This window comes from Podarcis filfolensis (assembly GCF_964270895.1).
Source record: "Podarcis filfolensis genome assembly, chromosome: 6".
In the NCBI taxonomy this organism is placed as follows: domain Eukaryota; kingdom Metazoa; phylum Chordata; class Lepidosauria; order Squamata; family Lacertidae; genus Podarcis; species Podarcis filfolensis.
In genome coordinates, this window is record NC_139609.1 from 26,848,987 (window position 1) to 26,872,924 (window position 23,938).

Sequence of the window (23,938 nt, forward strand, 5' to 3'; positions counted from 1 at the left end):
GAAGAACAATAGTTATGCAACTGTGTATAGCTGAAATCACACAAGTGAAATGTGTGTAAGACACAATCACACAGTAGTTGTTCTTCAACCTCTTTTGTCTCTTGTGTGTTGATTTTACTGTACATTGCTTAAGATACGTCTGTTAGAAGCAGTATATAAACAAATCAATAGCCAGCCATAGACTGAACATGTCTATGATTGATTGATTCATTGACTGGCAGCAATTAAAAATATGGAAAACTGGGGAGTGTTATGGCAGGGGAACCAAAACTTTGCAGGATTATGCAATGGATTCCCCTGAAAGGTATTGTGGGTTCCTCTTATTGTTTTAAATTGGTTATTAGTTTTACACCATGAATTTATATATAGGAAGTCACCTTGGGAGGGGTTTAAATGTAAAAGGCAACCTACAAGCAAATAAATCTGTGACCGCATTCAGTCAAAACTGATACTGTATTCATTTCACAGACCGTACTAACTCCTGCAGTACCATATTCTTGTTAAATCCTGCCCTCCAGTATTGTTGCCATTTTTAATCTTGGTCTTTCTTGAACTTGATTCTGATTGCACAGTGCTACAGAGGTTTTGTGTGCTGGCAGAGAGAGAAATAGAAATGAGAGCTTGTGTATCTGTCAAGAGAAAACATTTACAGAATGTTCAGGAAAAACTACACAGCGCTTTTAGTAATGGAATTCAAATTCAAGCTCCCTGGTAAATAGAGGCTTCATAAACTCAGCAAGGATTGCCTAAACTTTGTTTAAAGTTATGTTGTTGGTTTTTTGAAATGTGGGGGAAATCACTGCTGTCATTTTGAGACTTTCAAATAAAAAGCAAGACGCATCGGGGGGGGTATCTACTTTTGATTTTATGAGCTATTTCAGGGGCAGGGAACTTTCAGTCTGAGGGACAAAGTCTAAGCCTCTCATTCAGCCCCTTGGGATTCTCCCCAGTCTTAACTCTTCACCAGCACTGCTCCATGTCTTTTCCCTGGGTGCAATTTGGAGTCGCTCACATGAAAGATTGCCACTTATTTCCCTCCCCTTTCTCTTTCCCACTTCTTGTACCTGCAAGGGCATTTTTTATTTATTCTTAATGCTTTTCTCCTCCCCCCCCTCTTTGTTTGTCAATCTGAGTGAACACTTTTTTATTTTAAAAAAATCAAAGCAGCACTCACAACTTGGGATGACACTGTAAGTAATTGAGTGTGGGACATGGAAAGGACAAGGGAAGGATTGATCCATTCATTGAGGGGGAGAACCTGATGCAAATCATCTACTGACCACAGTGCAGCAGTTTGGGGTCATTTATTTCTCCCCTTATCGAATTAGCCCCCAATTGGAAAAATCCAAATTCAGTGGAGAAAATGTGTGAAATTGCAGCTCTCCGCAGTGGGGTTCATGCCAATGATGCTCATTTAATGAGAACGCAAGCAAACTGTGAATCCACAACATACATAAGGGTATGAACAAACCCTTAGTCTCCAGGCCCTTCTCCCTTTTAGGCCTTCTCTTCTAGACACACTCTTGTTTGTCCATATCCATCTTAAATTACAGTGCACGGAAATAATACAACGTTCTTTAGAGATGAAATAATTATGTGAAATTGACTGTTTTTGCTTTGCGGGAATTCTCTTTTCCACAGTCTTACAATCGTTTCCCAACTTAGTATGCCACTGTTAGCGCCATGCTTGCAAACACTCTATTTGTATGGCCTCTAGAATTCCTGGATGAGTTCCTGCTTTTGAACCTCTGGATCCTTGAACTCTAGGTGATCCCAGGAGAAGTCTTGCTACAAAAAAATCAACCTGACTGACTCTGGATTTTCTTTTCCCTCACTGCTGCTAACAGTAGAGTGTGTGCCATGAAGACTAGCTGAGATTGAAGGAAGTCTCTCCTTTTTACTTTATTTTTCAGTTTATCCTAATGCTACTGATTCCTGCACAAAGCATAAGGAAGTCTCTCTCTCTCTCTCTCTCTCTCTCTCCCCCCCCCCTCTCTCCAGCTTTCCTACTCCCACTACACCTCCTCCTTTCCCCTCCCTGAAGCAATCCACTGTGCATTACAGCCTCCGTGGCTGACAGCCATATCACTTCTCATCCCCACCCCTCCTTCCCTTCTCTGGAACAGCCTTCACAGTCAATTATTATACGACCACTTTGTTCTTCTCTCCCAATAAATCTCACTTCTTGGGAAAGCTCTGATCTTGTCTCTGTTGCTCCCCACCACTGTCCAAGGGCACTCTGCTTCTCAGATTTTGACCCAAAGTTAATGCAGCCTGTGATCCTGTGCATTTAATTAAATGTGCTTAAGTTTATGAGCCGATTCTATGGATAGACATGAACACCTCCTCTGGCAACAGAGCCAGGATTGCAGAATAGAACCCGGGACATTTCCCCTAGCACATTTGATCTAATTCCCCCCCCCAGTCCTTTCTATTCCAGAAGAGGCTAGTCTCTGAAGACACAGACGCAAATTGTGCATGCAATATACCTTTAAAGCACATTCAAAGCACATTATTTCCCTCAAAGTATTCTGGACACTGTAGTATACCCTTCATATAGATACAATTCCAGACCCTCCAAGTGTCCCTATTTTCCAGGGATGTCCCTGATTTAGAGAAGCTGTCCTGGTTTCTGATTTGATCCTGGAATGTCCTGCTTTTTCTTAAGATATCCCTGCTTTCATTAGAGAAATGTTGGAGGTTATGGAGTTGGAGAAATGTTAGAGGTTATTTGACTCCCGAGCCGTCTGAAGGCAATCCTGTATAGGGAAGTTATTTTTAACGTTTAATTTTTCATTATGTTTTTATATATGTTGGAAGCTGCCCAGAGTGGCCGGGGAAACCTAGTAAGATGTGTTGGGTATGAATAGTGAAATTATCATTACAGAATAGGACGTCCCTATTTTTATCAGAGAAATGTTGAAGGGTATGTAATTCTAAGTACAGTGGTACCTCAGTTTACGAACGTAATCTGTTCTGGAAGTCCATTCTTAAACCAAAACCATTCTTAAAACGAGGCACACTTTCCCTAATGAGGCCTCCCACCGCCGGTGCCCTTCCTCCATTCAGATTCCATTCTTAGACCAAAGTAATGTTCTCAAACCAAGACACTATTTCCGGTTTTGCGGAGTTTGTAAACCAAATTGTTCTTAAACCAGACTGTTCTTAAACTGAGGTACCAGTGTACCTCTTAATAAACTATGGCACCCAGAATTCTTTGAGGGAAACACTGTGCTTTGAATGTGCCTTAGGGCTTAGCCAGCCTTAGTCTGCAGGTATGTACAGTGGCACATATACCAAACAAGCATACTAACAAATAATGCAGAAGTTCCAGCGGTGTTTCCTTAATTTTACTTCTCCACAATAGCACACTTCTATCAAGTCGACTTGGAAGTCACCCTCACTAAATTCAGTGGGTATAAAGTAAACATCCTTACTGGGAACAAGCTCCATTTAATATGCCTAGGGTAAAGGACCCCTAGACGGTTAAGTCCAGTCAAAGGTGACTATGGGGTTGCGGTACTCATCTCACCTTCAGGGAGCTGGCATTTGTCCACAGACAGCTTTCCAGGTCATGTGACCAGCATGACTAAACCACTTCTGGTGCAACGGAACACTGTGGTGGAGACCAGAGCACACAGAAACACTGTTTACCTTTCCACTGCATTGGTACCTATTTATCTACTTGAACTGACGTGCTTTCGAACTGCTAGGTTGGCAGGAGCTGGGACCAAACAACGGGAGCTCACCCCGTCGCAGGGATTCGAATCACCAACCTTCTGATCAGCAAGCCCAAGAGGCTCAGTGGTTTAGACCACAGCACCACCCATGTCCTACCTTACCTTAAAAGGTAAAGGGACCCCTGACCATTAGGTCCAGTCGTGACCGACTCTGGGGTTGCAGCGCTCATCTTGCTTTATTGGCTGAGGGAGCCGGCGTACAGCTTCCAGGTCATGGGGCCAGCATGACCAAGCCACTTCTGGTGAACCAGAGCAGTGCACGGAAACGCCGTTTACCATCCCGCCGGAGCAGTACCTATTTATCTACTTGCACTTTGACGTGCTTTCAAACTGCTAGGTTGGCAGGAGCAGGGACCGAGCAACGGGAGCTCACCCCGTCGCAGGGATTTGAACTGCCGACTATCTGATCGGCAAGTCCTGGGCTCTGTGATTTAACTCACAGCGCCACCCGTGTCCCTTACCTTACCTTACCTTTACCTTAATATGCCTAGCATGACAGGTACAGCCTAGAGTAGATGATTGTACCAAGAACCAAGGATAATCCTTCAGTGGACCTACAGAAGTCATCTGCTCAGAGAAATCCACATTATGCTGCTCTGGAGTTGCTAGGCAGCCATTATCTTTTTCTAACTGTTCACACTCTTCCACCTCAGGCAACAAAATATTATGGGCCAGTCCTGTTGGCCAGAGGCAAAGGGAGGAAACAAAGGGAGGAACATGCTAAGCATGTTGCTGAAATTGCTTGGAAAATTATATGCACAAACATACATACAAACATACATTCATGAGGGGTTTTATTTTTTTAAAAAACCACACTAAATAAAATTAAAAATTCTTAAATAAGAAAAAAACAAAGCACAAAAAACCAATTTTTTATAATTGGGTCAAACGGTCCAATTTAACAAATATCAGAGAGGAGGGAATATTTTATTATAGCAGCCTCTTATGATGATAAATGCACAATAAATGATCATCTCCCAGCCCATGGGATGGTAATAAATAAATCCATTCTTTCACCCTAGACATATTAAATCTTTTTTGTAAAGTTAGACAAAACAATTGGTTGTCATAATTATGTAATAACATGGCAATTTGTGGTAAACTCCATTAGAGGTCAGGAATAATCATCTTCACCGTTACACATACTGGAAGATGAAAGGTAAACGAATCTTGCTGAGAAAACGGCTTGTGGAAATCATAACTAGAAAAATGCATTTGAAACTTTGATATTATAGGTTCATAGTGCAGCAGGTCAATACAAATCAAGGCTATTTAAAGCAGCAACAAAGAAAGGAAAAAGCCAGAATAGTTGGCTGGGTTTCATTATGGAATGTTTTGAGTTCTGGACTAGGCGTGAGAGTCATTGGCTGACAATGGGTAACTATTTCTCTAATAGTTGCTAACTTCTTGGTTAACCTAACCACTAAAATGTGTTTAAAATTTGACACCTAAAGAGAGCATTTACACTACCTAGGAGTGTACACTTTGTATAATTTTGAGTCGTATCCAATAATAATTCTACTTAGAGCAGACCCAGCAAAACTGATGAGCATAACAAACTTTGAAGTGGATGACCAAGTGAATATCATGTATTTTTTGTCCGGCTTTGATAATTTTGTGGCACACAACATTGCAAGATTTGCGACTGCTGCTCAAAAACCAAGAAGGTACATTAAGGGTAATATGGTGGACTGTAAAGATCTGATCACCAATGAATTTGAGAAACTTATTTGTCTCAGCTTGTTTTTTTTCTAATATACATATGCACTAATTGGGTTATACTGCCTTATAACGGTGTCTCTATGTATATTTTGTATAGCTTGTATAGTATGTATATATTTCCATTTTAGTGGTGGTTGAAATGACCAAGATGGTAGCTACCAACAAATAAATTCAGTGCGGTAAGAGACAAAGAAACTTGGGTAATTTAATTTCAAAGGTTCTACTCTGGCAGAACTTAGTTGGTGCTAACCTTATATAAACGTTGCATCCTTACTCCTTTTAGAAAATGGTGTGTCGCTTATTGAACATCTAAGATCTTTGCTGATTGTGTGTGCCTGTCAGGGAATATTATCCCTTCCACGGTGAGATGTCAAGAAGCAGATAAACAAGAAGAGTTCTTACCAAGTAGTTTATTCAATATTCACAGAGAGATAGAGACGAAGGAATGCGGTCTCTCTTAGATAATGGCGTTGCTCCAAGTAAAGTCCCACCCCCACCCCCAGTCCCTCCTATTCTACGTCACCCCTACACTGCATGATCTGTGCTTTCTGCCTCTGAGCTTTCTGTTCTACTGCTCTCAATGTTTGCCAGGACCTGGAGGGGGGGTGTCTGGCATCTTTCCAAAGACACTGAGTCTGTCAGCTGTCCCTTTCCTGGTCCTTCTTCTTCCTGCTCTCCCTCTCTCAATATCCCCCAGCTTCTCCCCTCTACAGCCTCTGAACTATGACCTTCTGCAAACCGCTGTTCTAAATCTATACTGTCCTCCTCTTCTCGGGAAGCTGCAGGAAGAGGGGAGTGTTCCCACCATTCCTCCTCAGTCCAGCCCCTGATAGTGCCAGAATGAGAAGCTAGTAGTTCCTGGGTAGAATCATTTCCTTTCATAGGTTGAAAAGCAAATAAAGGGTCAGGATACATATTTTGAGAACTAAGCAAACTGAATAGCTCAGGTAGCTATAAAAATAAAAGGGCACAAGCTCACTGGCATGGGTAGAATCCTCCTCCTAGTGATAATTAAGGAGGGCATCTCCTGGAACCAGGAACTAGAGATAGAGTCCTGTGCATGTGATGACATGTCCCTGACATGTCAAGTTCCACCAGCAATATAGTACAGTCATACCTCGGGATAAATACGCTTCAGGTTGAGCGCGTTCAGGTTGCGCTCCGCGGTGACCCAGGAGTAATGGAGTGCGTTACTTCCAGGTTTCGCCACTCGCGCATGCGCAGATGGTCAAAATGACGTCACACGCATGTGTGGAAGTGGCGAAAGGCGACCCGTGCACGTGCAGATGCACTGTCTCATCTTACATTATGTTCAGGATGCGAACGGGGCTCCGGAACGGATCCCATTCGCATCCCAAGGGTACCACTGTATATTACCTCATCTGCCATATTTCCAATGCTTGCTTCCAGGAATGTATTGCCCATGTTTCTTTGCGCAACCCCCCCCCCATTCAGCTTTTGTCCAAGGGAGATGGGTTTAGTTCAAGGAAATAAAGTGCTTTTATAATTCAGGTTTAATTTTAACCAAACTGTGTTTGTTTTTTGAAAAAAGGAACTTTTACTTTAAACACTTTACAGTGGTACCTCGGGTTAAGTACTTAATTTGTCCCGGAGGTCTGTTCTTAACCTGAAACTGTTCTTAACCTGAAGCACCACTTTAGCTAATAGGGCCTCCCACTGCTGCCGCACCGCCAGAGCACAATTTCTGTTCTCATCCTGAAGCAAAGTTCTTAACCCGAGGTACTATTTCTGGGTTAGCAGAGTCTGTAACCTGAAGCGTCTATAACCTGAAGTGTCTGTAACCCGAGGTACCACTGTATTATTATTATTATTATTAAAAAATCTCTCATATTATTTTATTTCTGAAAAACCACAAAGTTTTATCTTCCATATATGCTTCCATCTGCAGAACTGGCACTGTAACAAGTTCCATATAATGTTCATTTCTGCAGTTGCGACAAATCAATCTTTTGGTGTGGCAGCACCTATTTTCTGGAACTGACTTTACTATACTGTGTTCGACACCTGTTAAAAGCTTATATGTTTAGGCAAGCCTCCCCAGACACATGTTTAAAAAATTATTATTATTTTTTTAAAAAAACTTGGTTTTATATTGTGATGCTTTTCTTACATCTTTTAGCTTCTTGAAATCTGTTGATTGTATCAGCAATTTCTTATGATTTTTTTCCTCTTATGTTATGTAAAATGCTTAGAGGGCTTTTTTCTTTAAAAAAAGTGTGTGTGTGTGTGTGTGTGTGTGTGTGTGTGTGTGTGTGTGTAGTTAAATATATATATATATATTGTTTATATATTATATATTATATATTATATTGTTAAATATATATATATTGTTAAATAAAATAAAAGAGGGAGGGAGGGAGTGGGCAAGCATAGTGCTCCCTTGCAAGGCACAAGCAGTGCTTTTTTCTCGGGGGACACAGGGGTATGCATACCCTCAAACATTTTGTGAATCTCAGTTTGGCATCATTGAGGGACAGTATTTCAATATGAGTAGGAAAATGAGAGTACCCCTGAACATTTTTTTAGAAGAAAAAAAAGCACTGTCCAGGAGTAAAATGCACTGTACTGGCAGCGGCTGGGGAGCTAATATATTGCCAGCTCAGAAATTCTGAAACCGTTGTTGCGATCTGAACTTCAAACCTATTTCAAACAATGTGCCGTTATATCGCCCAGCAATGGTGTACCAAACATGCAAAGGGAATTCCAGACTGATTTCAAAACTAGCAAGAATTCTGGAGCAGGCCATTAGAGTGGAGCTAGAAGTTATGGCAGATCTGTGCCGGGGGCTGAAAACAGAAACCCACTCCCTTCCTTTTCCATAACACCTAGCATAGCTGTCAACGTTTCCCTTTTTTTAAGGGAAATTCCCTTATTCCGAATAGGATTCCTCTCAAGAAAAGGGAAAAGTTGACAGCTATGACACCTAGTGATACTCAAGGTTTAACACCCTTGTACTATTACACTTCCTTATCCACAAATGGTCACCAATGAAGCAGATCAGCAGCAAGACAACTTTGCAGCATGAGGGCATCCCATCACATTCTGAGCATCTTGCCTTTGCGAGGGGAGGAGATATGGGGCTGCTGGTTTCAGTCCAGAGTCTTATAACTGTAATATCTAGCCTTAATCTGCAGCCTTCCTGTTTTATACAGACACATGCAACAACCACACACTTAAAATCTCTGTTTTAGCTGCTCTGAGGTTAAATCTACACACATATAAAAAAAACCGTGAAAATGCTTTTTTTAAAAAAAAAACATTTCGAAAGATATATTGAATTTGGCATAGCTCACTTTTGCCATCTAATGGCACAATTGTGTACTGCACTTTACAACACATTCAAAACGTTTTATTTGCAGCTGTATAGCTGAGTCCTCATCAGATTCATCAAAATTCACAAAGACCTTCCGGGCAGGCTGAGCACAATGTAAGGATGAACAACACCAGAACAACTTCCTTTCCTGAAAGCCCTTATATCCAGTTCATGCCAAGGAAAAAGATAATAAGTACAAGAGACAGGGCAGGTCAAGAAAGTGGGTGTAAATAAATATAGAAGGAGGAAGAGCTGAATTTCACAGGTTTCAAACTGAACAGCCAATTATTGTGACTGCAGGCTTAGTTTTTCATTAAATAAAAATCTCGGGTTCTTGATCAATATAGTAATCACTGTATTATTGTGACTCTACAGATACAACTTCAGGGTTCCAAGTAGGACAGCTAAGCTTGTTTTCTCCTCTTCTTCCTTTTACTCTAAACAAAAGCTGTAAGCTTCTGCACAGCCAAGCTGTTTAAATCCGACTGACTTCAACAGGATTTAAGCAGCCTAAAGGTTGGACTAGGCATCTGGTGGGAGATGAGAGAATACGAATTGGGTATCCACCTAATACCTTGAAAAGTGGCAAAGGCAGGCATGATTTAGAAGGATGAAGGGGCAAGCTGGCACCTTCATTATACAACTTTAGGCGCCAGATGGAAGCGTTGCTCTTCAACCAGGCCTTTAATAATAATAATTTTATTATTTGTACCCTGTCCCTCTGACTCGGTTGCCCCAGTCACTCTGGGCAGCTTCCAGCATAAACAAAGGCATAATAAAACATTAAAAGCCAGCCTCTACAGTGCTGCCTTCAGATGTCTTCTAAAGGTTGTATAGTTACTTATTTCCTTGACATCTGATGGGAGGGTGTTCCACAGAGCGGGTGCCACTACCGAGAAGGCCCTCTGCCTGCTTCCCTGTAACCTCACTTCTGACAGTGAGGGAACTGCCAGAAGGCCCTTAGAGCTGGACCTCAGTGTCTGGGCTGATTAACATCTTCTACCCCTTTAAATGTACTTTTTATTTTTTGCGGGGGGGGGGGAAGTTTACTGGTTTGTGGGTTTTGTTCTTGCTTTTATCATGTATTTTGTCATTTTATATACAGTGGTACCTCGGGTTACATACGCTTCAGGTTACAGACTCTGCTAACCCAGAAATAGTGCTTCAGGTTAAGAACTTTGCTTTAGGATGAGAACAGAAATCGTGTTCTCGTGGTGCGGCAGCAGTGGGAGGCCCCATTAGCTAAAGTGGTGCTTCAGGTTAAGAACAGTTTCAGGTTAAGAACGGACCTCTGGAACGAATTAAGATTTACATCTTCCTAGCACCTTAAAGGATAAAACTTCACTGCAAGGCAAGTGATAAATCTCCCTGAAACTGACCCGGCCTAATTATATTTGTTTATTACACAGATTACCAGAAGACAACAATGAGCTGAACTTTTCCTGTGCAACGCAAAGCCCACATCAAGGTAAGAAAACAAACACTGCTAATGAATAATGAACGTCGCTTCGCTTTGTATCTCAAAAAAGTACCTGTATGCCAAGGGCTCAGATGCTTCATTATCAATTTAGTTTTTCATTTAATGAAGTATTTATGAAATGCACACAACTCAGATTTTAGATTTCTGACCACGCAAGCAGTAGTACCATAAGAAAAACAGTAAATGACAATGACTGTGTTTGCATGTAATGCTCAACTGAAGTTGAGCATTAAGAGGACATGCGGCAATGTGGATTCCTGTACTTCCCTCTTCCCCCTTTCGTTTCTATAGTCCATTAACCATGGTTGCTCACTACATAAGAACCTTACACAAAACTGTGGTTAATGTTAGTTGTGATTTAGCACAGTGGCGCTGCTAGGAATGGATTTGGGGACCAAATTCTGCGACCTCTGGAGCTTCCACACTCAGAGAGAGATGACCAGAGTTTCCCCGCTCTCATTTCTTCTTCTGGATTGAGCCAAGGTCGGGTGTCCAACCTTGCTGCTAACCTCCCAAGGGAAACCATTGCTGTTTTTAAAGCACCAGAAGGAAAATGGACTTTCAAATCCAAGTGACACTTTTATTGATAACTTGACAAGAGATAACTTGGATGGTCAGCTGCTGTTTTGATAATGGAGCTGCAAAGAAGTGTTGGGATACTGCCAGGGAGATGGAGGCATCAGGCAGGCCCCCAAGGCTAATCCAGTTGCAGGTAGTTCCAAGGGTGGAACAGGTGATACGGGGTATACTGTGTGTATGACATCTGTATGGTTGTTGCAGTTACACTGATGACTGCAAAACAGAGCATGAATTGGGGGAGGATGTTAGAATTCCTGATCTATGATTGCGGTCATGGGATTTTTGTCTATCACATAACGGTATATGTTTTGATTCCACAGAGTGGGAAGTGATGGAAACAGGATGTTTGTGTTACTGTGTTCCATGAAGTGGAACTATTGTCCTTTGCTCTTTTTCTTTTTGCTGTCTGACGCCAGAGAGAGCCATGTTGCAGTGCTCCATGTGTGTTTATATGTAAATAAAGTAGATTAGCCAAAATGCTGAGTCGCTGAGGTCTGTCACACGCAAGTTGCGCAAACTCTGCAGATCCCTAAGTGTGCCGGTGTCGGTTGGCATCGGTCGCTGTGATGTTTGGGCTGAAGAAAGCTTATGAAGCTCCCGAGCGATCGACCAGGAGGGAGGGAACATGCCAGTCGGGCATGTGTCTCTGCCAGGGTCCTACTCGAGTGTAGGCTGAACTCCTGACAATAAGTGGAAAGGGAACTATAGTATGTGACTACAGAGTGCAATTGCTTTCCCACTCCCTTCAGGCTCCATTTTTAAATCACCAACAGGCCTGGCCAGCTCTCCCAGCCCTGGAGGAGAGCACGGCTGCCAAACAAAGAAGCAGGAAGTGTAGCATCAGGGGAGATGGTAATAGCTGGGGGTGACCTCTAAATCCAAGGATGTGCCTAGTTTAGGGAAACCAACAGACCTCAAATTGTGGTTAATGATTCTGGCTAGTTTTCCTAGACCATAGTTCACCCTAACCACAGCTGTCAAATAACCAGTAACTATGGTTAGTTGAAAACTGAAGACAAAGCTTTCAGGCTCCTTGCAGGCATGCAGGACAAGGGGAAGGGTGAACACATGAGCTTATGCTTAAAAAGGCTAAACTGTGGTTTAGCATTACGTGTCAACCAGGCTATAGCCATAAGGAAACTAACCCTCAAAGGATAACCTCAAATTTCTTCCATTTCTTTCCCCCATCCAAAGCTTTATGTGGGTACAAAGATCTTCATTGAACAAAGCTGACATGATTGTAGGGCAGGGTTGCACTGAGGTCTGAGATTCACATTTTGTGCGGCAGTACTATTTGGGTATTTTCTGAAGAATACAGGAAGAGCCGCCCCTGCTGGATCGGGGCAAAGGCCCATCTAGTCAAGCATAGTGTTGTCACAGTGACCAAGCAGATGCCAATGGGAAGCTCACAAGCAAAACCTGAATGCAACAGCACTCTTCACACTTGTGATCCCCAGCAACTGGTATTCTTAGAAGAACACTTTATTTGTGCAGATACAGTTTGCTGGTGTGCAGCAAACATGGCTCCTGCGTATACAACTGATTGGCTTTGGGAAGTATGTCGTGGGATGAAGTATTGAGGCTCTATCTGAACTTGCTAGACATGGAGACAACCTGTAACAACAACACAGGAACATAGGAAGTTGACTTATACCAGATGACTGCACTATCTTGCTCAGTATTGTCCACACTGACTGACAATGACTCTCTGGGGTTTCAGACAGGGTTGTTTTCCAACCAGACCTGGAGATTAGACCTGGTTCTTCTACATGCAAACCAGATGCTGTGTCACTGAGCTACAGCCCTTCCATAGAGTTGGGGGGGGGATCTTTTAATTATCACTTGTTACCTGAAAAAAATACAAGAGCTTTTCAACTCCAGCTTGGCTTAACTGGAAACAGGTATGAATTTAGTTAGAGGGAAAACCAATTACAGTGGTACCTCGGGTTAAGTACTTAATTCGTTCCAGAGGTCCGTTCTTAACCTGAAACTGTTCTTAACCTGAAGCACTTTAGCCTATGGGGCCTCCTGCTGCTGCCATGCCGCCGGAGGACAATTTCTGTTCTCATCCTGAAGCAAAGTTCTTAACCTGAGGTACTATTTCTGGGTTAGCGGAGTCTGTAACCTGAAGCGTCTGTAACCTGAAGTGTATGTAACCCGAGGTACCACTGTACATCAAGCAAGTAAAATGCCTATATCTATCATCTAATCATCTGTCTATATCTATCTATCTATCTATCTATCTATCTATCATCTATATCTACCTATCATCTATCTATCATCTATATCATCTATCTATCTATCTATATCATCTATCTATCTATCTATCTATCTATCTATCTATCTATCTATCATCTATCTATCTATCTATCTATCTATCATCTATCTATCTATCATCTATCTATCATCATCATCTATCTATCTATCATCTATATCTACCTATCATCTATCTATCATCTATCTATCTATCTATCATCTATCTATCTATATCATCTATCTATCTATCATCTATCTATCTATCTATCTATCTATCTATCTATATCTATCTATCTATCTATCATCTATCTATCATCTATCTATCTATCTATCTATCTATCTATCTATCTATCATCTATCTATCATCTATCTATCATCTATCCATCCATCTATCTATCTATATCTATCTATCTATCATCTATCGTATCTATCTTTAATGTATAGCCCAACTTCCAAGCAGTCCCAACGATCGCATTTCCTCCAAATGTTTTCTACAGGACCACCTCCTCCTTGTTTGCATTGATATTCAGCCAGCAGCTATTCATCACCCAGCCTCAGAGCAAGCCGTTGGGAAGCAGAGAGGTGTGGTGGAGGGGAGTGAGCTGAAAGACTGTGCCATCTGGAAGCGAGGGAGAAAGCAGCGTCACCATCATACCGCTGAAACAGCAGCCTCCTGCAGTGCCCCCACACATATGTGAGATGAGGGGAAGTATGCAGAAGGACTTCATGCACAACTGGAATTGGAGGGCAGGAGATCAATCGCTCAGCGGTGTTAGCCAATTAGTGTCGCGCCTTCTGCTCTTCTCCAGAATCGCAGCCTCGGCCATTTTTCATAGTCAAAAAAGCAGTTAATAGGTCAAGGAGTCTTGCTCCTTTATCAAAGAATACGAGCAACAAGCAGAACTGGTAGGGAAGGGGGAAACAACGTGTGTGTCCTTGTGTCCTGTTCCCTTTCATTGTTTTATTAAAACAGAGGCAAATTAGAAGTAGGAATCTCAGGTGTCAACCTGAGCCTTCTTTCTGCTCCTTACAGTGCTCTAACAGGAAGAGGGTCTGCACTTGTGGCTCCTTCCTTCTGCCGCCCTAAATTTAGGGATGGGGAACCAAGGGCCACATTCCCTTCTGGCCAACCTTCTGAGGGCCAAATGCCAGTACAGTGGTACCTCAGGTTACAGACGCTTCAGGTTACAGACGCTTCAGGTTACAGACTCCGCTAACCCAGAAATAGTACCTCAGGTTAAGAACTTTGCTTCAGGAAGAGAACAGAAATCGCATGGCGGCGCCGCAAGGCCCTGTTAGCTAAAGTGGTACCTCAGGTTAAGAACAGTTTCAGGTTAAGAACAGACCTCCAGAACGAATTAAGTTCTTAACCCGAGGTACCACTGTAGTGGGTGGGACCAGAAAGAAAAGTAGGCAGGTAAAGGAATGTAAATTTTACCTTTGCACAGTAGTTTATGCACACCCCTAACTTCTATCCAGGGAAACAAGAAGCATTGTCAAGAGTTCAAGCACACCTTCCAGCCAAGGCAAAAACATCTGAGGAAGCGGGGCTGAGGAAGGGCATGGCCTGAAGACAAGAGACTAGCTTGGAGAAATTTCTGAGTCCCCGTCGCTGCCTCAACAGTTCCTTCCCCTTCTCTCCCATCTCTCAACCTGTGTGAATGAGCAGTGGGGGCCCAGGGGAGAAGGCGGCCTAAGTCACTGCAAATGATCCAGTGGGTGAATCCTTTCATCCTGCCTGAGAGCTTCCAAAAGGACCGGCATGATCACTAAAGTGAAACCCAGCAGTCCTATTTGCAAGGAATGTGTCAAGGGCAAGCTTGCTACAACCTGTGGCCCACCAAAACCCAAAATGGCCCTCTCGCCGACCTTTCCATGCTGGCCTGGTTGTTCCTTTATTTACTTTATTTTACCATATATCTACAAGCTGACACATGAACATACAAACAATAACAGAACCAAGCTGTTACGGAAATTACGGGGGGGGGCACATCTTTAAAGCTGTTAACAGTTACAAATATTATGCCTGAATGTATCCTTTCGATTTGACAGCTCAGGGAATATACCTAGCTTTATGAATCATATAAAATCAAAACCTTTGCCAAGTTCCTCCATTCGAACACCATTTTGCCCTTGGAAAAAGGACTCTTTCCCCTGCCACCTCCCCAAGCTCAAAGACATGTATACACTCCAGGAAATGCCCGGAGGTGACAATTGCTGGGCTCATTGTTCTCCAAGGGAAGCCAAATCTCATCACTTAGCCACTGGGTGTTGGGGGTCTTAACCAACATACCATGATTATCACTAGCCATAGTTAAGGGTTATAACTGTACTTGGCTTTTGGGTTTCTGTTGAAAATGAAGTAGTATTTTTTTGCTCTATAAGACTCACTTTTTCCCTCCTAAAAAGTAAGGGGAAATGTGTGTGCGTCTTATGGAGCGAATGCAGGCTGCGCAGCTATCCCAGAAGCCAGAACAGCAAGAGGGATCGCTGCTTTCGCTGCACAGCGATCCCTCTTGCTCTTCTGGCTTCTGGGATTCAGAATATTTTTTTCTTGTTTTCCTCCTCCAAAAACTAGGTCCGTCTTGTGGTCTGGTGCGTCTTATAGAGCGAAAAATACGGTATGAGACAAGTACTGCTGAAACAGATTTAAAGGTGGATGCCAATTCCAACACCCCTAACAGAACAAATTGTATCACATTGGAAAGTAGCAAAAGGAAAGGGGATAAAACTCTTCATAAATGATGATATCCACTTTGATTCCCCCCCATAGTGTATTTATTTTGCTAGTGTGTCCAGCTGTGCAAAATAAATGGATTTAGAGTGTTCTACACATGAGAGAAGGTATGGAGGCAATTTCCTAAACTTCCACAACATTCCCATCTTTCCTGGGCGATTCTTGGTTTAAAAAAACCCAACAGTATAAAATAAATAACCACGAAGTTTTCCAAACAGGCAATATAAAAGCTGTTGGTAGAAGGCTGCATATCCAGCAGGAGAGAAAGTCCCAAGTTGTCATAGCAGCATCAACCCACACTAAACAGTGGCGAAAAAAGGGAGCCTGTTGTTAATAAAACAATATGCTAAGATATTTAAAAGCTAGAAGATACCCTGGAGATAATTAACATGGGCATAATGGTGTGAGACATAACATTGGCTACTCCTCTCAGTTAAGAGTGCAGAATGCATAGAACTGAACGTGAGTAAAATTGGATATTTGTGTACTTTTCTCTCTCACCCATCCACCAAGGAGGTCAGGGCTGCTTTCCTGAGTTTTCACCATTTCATCTCCTCACAACCACCATGAGAAATGCTAGGGTAGAAGGTGGTGGCCCAAAACCTGCGTCCCTCTAAATGTTGTTTATTATGCAGGTGAGGAACATCTGGAGGACTATGTGTTCTCCATCTGTCCTACAAGTTTCAGATGTCTGACCCTGACCTCCCAAGTCCATGTCCAAAACGCTACTCATTACAGTGGCTACCATTCTCCATTGTTCAATCCCAGCCTCCAGCAGCCTAAAAGACCATGCTTACACTGCTGTTGTTTAGGAGATCAGAGGCACCATATTCCCAACCCACAGTACCCATATGCAAGGTCACTTCATAAGGTCACTGTTGGATCCTAACACAGCGTGCAATGTTTCTTCACTCAACAGTTATTGAACTTATGGAATTAGCCAATGTAAGCTATTCACTAGCCTAGATGGTTTTTCCTGGTTTAGATGATCAAGGGGATGAAGCATCATTAAGATGCCTTAATGATTATCTGTATCTTAAAACCTAGACGCCCACTTAGGTAGTCAGTCCTATTGAACTCAGCAAGTACCCATGTGTTGGATCGTGGAAGGCGGGTTATTGGCTTGTTTTTGTTTTTATAATGTATTTATGTATTATGTATTTTGTTTTCGATTTTTATGTTGTGAACTACGCTGTGATCTTCAGATAAAGGGTGGCATTCAAATGTAACAAATACTGTATTTTTCCGTCTATAAGATGCCCCCATGTATAAGACACCCCCTATTTTGGGGGACTCAGATTTAAGAAAATGGGGGAAGATGTATCCATGTACAAGACGCCCCCTAATTTTTGACATTTTGGGGGGAGGACTAGTCTTATACACAGAAAAATACGGTAATAATAATGATAATGGGTTTCAAATTAATTTGACTCTATGCTGGTCTTCAAGTTCCATACTCCTGCCCCCGCTGGATGTTTCTGGTGGGCTGGTGAAGTAGTCCTGGATGATACCCAAGTTATTTCCCTGCTCCCTATTCACGTATGCCAACTGGCATACCCAGCAGCAGCTGGTGGGGCACTGCTATTTACCTGGATGCCCCAGAGGGAATCAATGTGGTGAAAAAACTGCTGCAGATTCTGCAGTGCCAGGGCAGCACAGGAGCCCATCGGACACTCCTAACGCAGCACCTGCATTGCACCAACCAGCCTAGTGCCTCTCCCCTCTCAGTTAATGGCAACAGCCAGGTGAGCCACGCCACCCCTACCCTCCTCTGCCAGCCTGGGGGCTGGGGGACAGGGGGTAGGCTGGTGTGGAGGACGCCCTGGTCCTGAATGGGGTAACTGTGCCCCTGTGTGTGTCATTTTGGACTCACAGCTGTCCATGGAGGTGCAGGTCAATTCTGTGTCCAGGGCAGCTGTCTACCAGCTCCACCTGGTACACAGGCTTGGACCCTACCTGCCAGAGTGGTGCATGCTCTGGTTATCTCCCGCTTGGACTACTGCAATGCGCTCTAAGTGGGGCTACCTTTGAAGGTGACCCGGAAACTACAACTAATCCAGAATGCGGCAGCTAGACTGGTGACTAGGGGCGGCCGCCAAGACCACATAACACTGGTCTTGAAAGACCTACATTGGCTCCCAGTATGTTTCCGAGCACAATTCAAAGTGCTGGTGTTGACCTTTAAAGCCCTAAAGGGCCTTGGCCCAGTATACCTGAAGAAGCGTCTCCACCCCCATCGTTCTGCCCGGACGCTGAGGTCCAGCGCTGAGGGCCTTCTGGTGGTTCCCTCATTGCGAGAAGCAAAGATACAGGGAACCAGGCAGAGGGCCTTTTCGGTAGTGGCGCCCACCTGTGGAACGCCCTCCCGTCAGATGTCAAAGAGATAAACAACTACCTGACATTTAGAAGACATCTGAAGGCAGTCCTGTTCAGGGAAGTTTTTAATGTGTGACATTTTAATGTATTTTTAATCTTTGTTGGAAGCCACCCGGAGTGGCTGGGGAAACCCAGCCAGATGGGCGGGGTACAAATAATAAGTTGTTATTATTATTATTATTATTATTATTATTATTGTTATTATTATTATTATTATTATTATTATTACTATTACTACTACTACTACTACTACTACTACTACTACTACTACTACCGGGTCCATCTGTCCACCTGTTGCACCGCTACAACCATGGCAGTATCCCACTCCCTGTTCCAAACCTCCAAAGACAGGACATAAATCGTTACCCAAATATGTAGCCTGGTGACCTATGAATCCAGCTCCCATGTCTTGGGGACTACTGTGTGCTTGGCAGGAAGTAAAAAAAACCAGGAAGTTCCTCAAGTCCATACTTTGTGACTACCTTTGGACTCGTGAACCGTAAGTTGTGCAGGCTGTTTGACCAAGGCTTTAGATGCTAACAGATTTATTTTTTTCTAAGTCACTTGTATGCACTTTGATCTTTATATAATTTATACACCACTGAGTTTGCAACTGGGCTTACAGAAGACATACCAATGGGATCCAACAGAAAAGCAGACTTAATTTTACTTAAAATTATTTTACATAAAAAAATCTTTATATTGTGAACTACCCTGTGGACTTCAGATGAAGGGCAGTATGCAAATATAATTATAATTATATAATAATAATAATAATAATAATAATAATAATAATAATAATAATAAACTTCAATCAGGGGAGCAGGGGAGAGATGATTGATCTCAGCTGGGAGGGGAATTCACAGAATTGAACTCACCACACATGACTCCTGGTGGATATGAGCCATGTGTATTTCTAGTAATGACATAAACCTGAAGCTTTACCGGCACTGAAATTGCGGCAAAAGTGCTCAAGTGCATGCCAGTAACTTTTTGAAAGCAGAAACTATTTTTAAGTAGCTTTTATATAAGTTTTCAGTCTTTTTTTAAAAAAAACAACAACCAGAGATTATACTATGGGGAATAACCAAAGAGTATTTCTCTTCCTTATGCTTTTGGTATTTCTCTCTCTCCCTTCTTAATTCTCAATATTTCTCGTTGGCATACATCCAAGAATTTGTGAAAAGACTTTGGGCCACAAAAGAATGTGTGACACAGCCTGCTTTGTGTGAGATCTGACTCATTTCTTATTTGTACTTGATCTCAGGAAAAGGAAAATGTTTCCACCGTAGAATTATTCCTGAAATAATCAGCAGAGAAAGCTGTTGAGTGTAAGGGAAACAGTTTGACAAGATAAACGCAGTTGCAGCGGCACAGGTAGTCTTGTGTAAAGGGCATTCTGAGAGCTAGACTATTTAGCTTTTGCTATGTTGTTACTCGTTACACTTGATTTTAACTCATTTTAATGAGGCATTCGATATTGCTTCAGTTTCGCTCCCTACCCAGAACTGTGTCAGCATGCCTGGAATTTTTCTCCTTGCCTGTTTTCCATCAGTTATTTCCTAATTGATTCAAATGTACAACTCGCAACCTACAAACCTAAATAAAGTACATATGAGAGTCCCTGACATGTGATCGTGCTCTTCTGGCTGCTGAAAAAGACCCACAGATGTCAGCATCAGTGTTGTCAAATTGCCCTCCCAAGGCCCATTTTTCACTCATGTGGAAGACTTAGATTGTGGCTGGGACTCCACATAAAACCAGGCCAGCAGAAACTAGGGAAAGCGGCATGAAATTAGCTTTCCCCCCACCCTTATTCTCTGCTACTCCAGTGCCAGCATTAATGGGGAAGCTGGAGGAAAATTCCATTTGATAGGTTAAAACATGCCCTTGCTTAATCTGGGGACAAACGCAATCTGACAGTGGATGCATTTCTCAGATCGGTCCTTGGGTATTTTGGTTAATTATTTTAGTCCATCTGAAGAACAAATGAACCTAGGTGGAATGCTAAGTACGTCCAAAACTGTAAGAGTCTTGTGTTTGCCTGGACCTATCCCAGACCTGCCCCACCCTCTGAAATTTTCAGTTATATACATTTCAAACATTTTACAGTCATTTTAATATTTTAACTCTGAAACACTTCTTAGAGCTGTTGCCATGGCTGGTGGGTCCCAGTTTGTCTGCAGACATGCTCTAGATGAGGGGTAGTCACTGTCGTGTCCACCAGGTATCATGGACTACAACTCCCATCGGCCCAGCCAACTCGGCCAATGGTCAGGAATTATGGGAATTGTATTCCAAAACATATATAGAGGGCATCCCTCATCTAGAGCAGACCTGTACACAATCTGGGACCATGAGGTTCATTTACTCCAACCCTCTGCAATCTTTTTGCTCAACACAGGGCTCAAACCCATGACGCTGAGATTAAGAGTTTCATGCTCTACCAACTGAGCTATCCCAGCTTCTTGTCCCCATCCCTGACCTAAACAGGTTGAACTCTACCCTTCTCACGGGCTGCAATGCCAAACAAAACACTCTAATGTGCCAATACACTAGGGGTGAGGCAGGTCCCCATGATCTGTTCTCCCCATCCCCCTCCAAAATCCCTTGTTTCAAACACCTGTACATGGTCAAGAAAACAGAGGCATTTCATACTTTTAAAGGTAAAGGTAAAGGGACCCCTGACCATTAGGTCCAGGTGTGGCCGACTCTGGGGTTGCAGTGCTCATCTCGCTTTATTGGCCAAGGGAGCCGGCGTACAGCTTCCGGGTCATGTGGCCAGCATGACTAAGCCGCTTCTGGCGAACCAGAGCAGTGCACAGAAATGCCGTTTACCTTCCCGCCACAGCAATACCTATTTATCTACTTGCACTTTGACGTGCTTTCAAACTGCTAGGTGGGCAGGAGCTGGGACCGAGCAATGGGGAATCACCCCGTCACGGGGATTCGAACTGCCGACCTTCTGATCGGCAAGTCCTAGGCTCTGTGGTTTAACCCACAGCACCACCTGCGTCTTCATACTTTTAAGAAATGCAAAACTGACCAGTGGTGTAGCGTTGGTTGCTGTGTCCTGGGGCGAGTGGGTGCATGTGCCAGGAGGGCAGCAGCCCAGCCCTCACTGCTCACCCCCATAAGAGCAAAATAGGGCTGCACTGAGCCAGCTGCCCACCCGAGGAATGGGCAGCCCAGCCGGCCAACCCAGAGAGCAGCATTGGTCCAGGCTGTGATGGGGGGCCCTGCGTGTGGGGGGCCTGTTCACGCCTCCCCAATTGTGCACCCGGGGCCACGGCTCCCCTGGCACCTCCCACACTACACCCCTGAAACTGACCCATGAGGCATGTGTGTTAAGGCAGAGCAAGTTTAAATAAACAAGGAAGAACAAGATACAGTAGTTGCTCAAGAAGAAGCCGAGGCATCACAGAACGAGGCTGTCTACTTTACTTACGGCCAAATATGTCGCTGCATATACACTCAGAGCTGCCTCTTTGGAAGGAAATGTTTTTCTGGCTTTCATGATAAGATCTGGGTTTCCAGAGCAAGCCTCTGCACCACTGATGAACTGCGTAAATTGCTGGCATCCAAGAGCGGTGTAGTTGGGTTTGCAAAGTGCAATAAAATGTGGCGCCAGATTCCCAGTCACCACTTGTCCGGCATTTACAAAGATGTCCGTTGCAAAAAGTCCAAATGCATAAATGCCTGGAGAAAAGGAAGAGGAAAAGGAAGAGTTCATAATCTGGAATGCTGACCAAATGTTACTTCAAACAGCAATGACAATTTCTCCATGAAAGTACCATCCAGAATGCATGAGCAATAACAATGCTAATATATACTGTATTTTTTGCTCTATAAGACTCACTTTTTCCCTCCCAAAAAGTAAGGGGAAATGTGTGTGCGTCTTATGGAACAAATACAGGCTGCGCAGCTATCCCAGAAGCCAGAACAGCAAGTGGGATAGCTGTGCAGCGATCCCTCTTGCTGTTCTGGCTTCTGAGAGTCAGAATATTATTTTTCTTGTTTTCCTCCTCCAAAAACTAGGTGCGTCTCATGGTCTGGTGCATCTTATAGAGCGAAAAATATGGTAGTTTGGGTATTTAGGATGGTTTGGGGGTCATCCTCTGAGCGTGCGCACACTACATTGTCATAAGCATACTGAAGCTCTATGAAGGAAGTTACAGTAACCTTACTCAAAACAAAATTTAAAAATTCCTTCCAGTAGCACCTTAGAGACCAACTAAGTTTGTTATTGGTATGAGCTTTCATGTGCACTTCTTCAGATACCTGCATGCACACGAAGGCTCATACCAATAACAAACTTACTTGGTCCCTAAGGTGTTACTGGAAGGATTTTTTTTTTATTTTGTTTCGACTACAGCAGACCAACATGGCTACCTACCTGTAAATGGTAAGCTTACTCTTTGCTTTCAGCCTGCTCAGATTGAAGAACTTTCCATATGTTCGATATATGATTTCTACTCCGATGGGGAGTTTCCCTTCGACAAAGTGTAGGGTCATGGCAATGAAAATAATGAATAGAGTTGGGGCAATAACATAACCCTGTTTAACACCTGATCCCACTGAGAATGGTTCACTTTGAGAGCCATTGTTATCTGAGATTGTTGCTGTCATATTATCATGGAGGAGCCGAATGATGTTTACAAATTTATCTGGGCAGCCAATTTTCAGAAGGACAGTCCACAGGGCATTACGATTTACAGTGTTGAAAGTCTTAGTCGGGTCAATAACCACTGACAACTGGGAAACACTGGCCTGCGAGCGCTCCAGTTGGAGAACAGCCTTTACTGAAGGTGTCATGGGCTTTGAAGACGCTTAAACTCAGGACGTAAAGGAGAAACGTGCTAAGAGGAAGGCACGCTTGGCAAATCCACACTGTGATCAACTCCTGCCCAGAAACCAATGTCCCCACCGTGGAAGGATGTGTGGATCCAGAATTGGCCTCCACAGTCACTTACGGACTCATTGTTAAAACCGTGTTTATGGAAGACAATCTTACTCGGTTACGAGTGATCGCCAAAGAAGAAAGAAGATATAGTTTGGGTATTGTATATTTGCATTGTCCTAGCTAGTTAGAGGCAAAGCAATCCAAGAAAGAATTTTTTTAATTTATCTTTTTAGCATAGCTTACATAAAGTCCTAGAACCTCTGCAAGGCAAAGAAAGCTTGGGGAAATAGATGAAATGGGGGAAATGTTGGTAATAATTTCCCTTAGAGGAAGAAGGTCCATCATTAGGTGCGTTTTTATCCTTCCTCCCACCAAACGTTAGCAAAACTGAGGAATGTTTATTATGAATCTTTTATTATCAAAGCTGCATGTATTAGGCCCTGGGTCTTTATTGTTAATCAAGTACAGATGTATTCATCTTATTACTGAAAAGAAAAAGCAGATGTGTTATCATGTGACGAATTCTTTCAGGGGGGTTTCATCAAGTTCCTTAGAAATCTGTCTGGGAATACCAAGTTGAAAATCACTGCCTCTCTTTTAAAAGATTCTGAAAAGGTTTTCAAGAACAACAACAACAAAAACATTCTCTCAGATGCCTCAAAATTACACTTTTGGGGGGGGATTCATTTTCACTGTTGCATATTTTTATGTTTTGGGATTTATAGGACTATGGTGTGTGGCATCCTATTTTTATTTACTTATTTGCTTCCTTGTAGTTCTCAAGATGAATATTAACGTGAGGGGAATGTAT

At 43.0% G+C, this 23,938-nt stretch overlaps 1 protein-coding gene and 1 long non-coding RNA gene across 2 annotated transcripts in view; one reads left to right on the top strand and one right to left on the bottom strand.

Moving 5' to 3' along the window:
• Positions 1–23,938, bottom strand: part of PLPPR5 (phospholipid phosphatase related 5) — a 91,280-nt gene that overhangs the window by 25,889 nt on the left and 41,453 nt on the right. The window contains exon 3 of the mRNA XM_083620728.1: positions 21,673–21,923. Within this exon, the coding sequence (XP_083476854.1) occupies positions 21,673–21,923 (251 nt within the window). The remainder of the gene's footprint in view (positions 1–21,672; positions 21,924–23,938) is intronic.
• Positions 1–23,938, top strand: part of LOC310765609 — a 28,133-nt gene that overhangs the window by 1,739 nt on the left and 2,456 nt on the right. The window contains exon 2 of the long non-coding RNA XR_014549671.1: positions 10,206–10,264. This is a non-coding gene — a long non-coding RNA (uncharacterized lncRNA). The remainder of the gene's footprint in view (positions 1–10,205; positions 10,265–23,938) is intronic.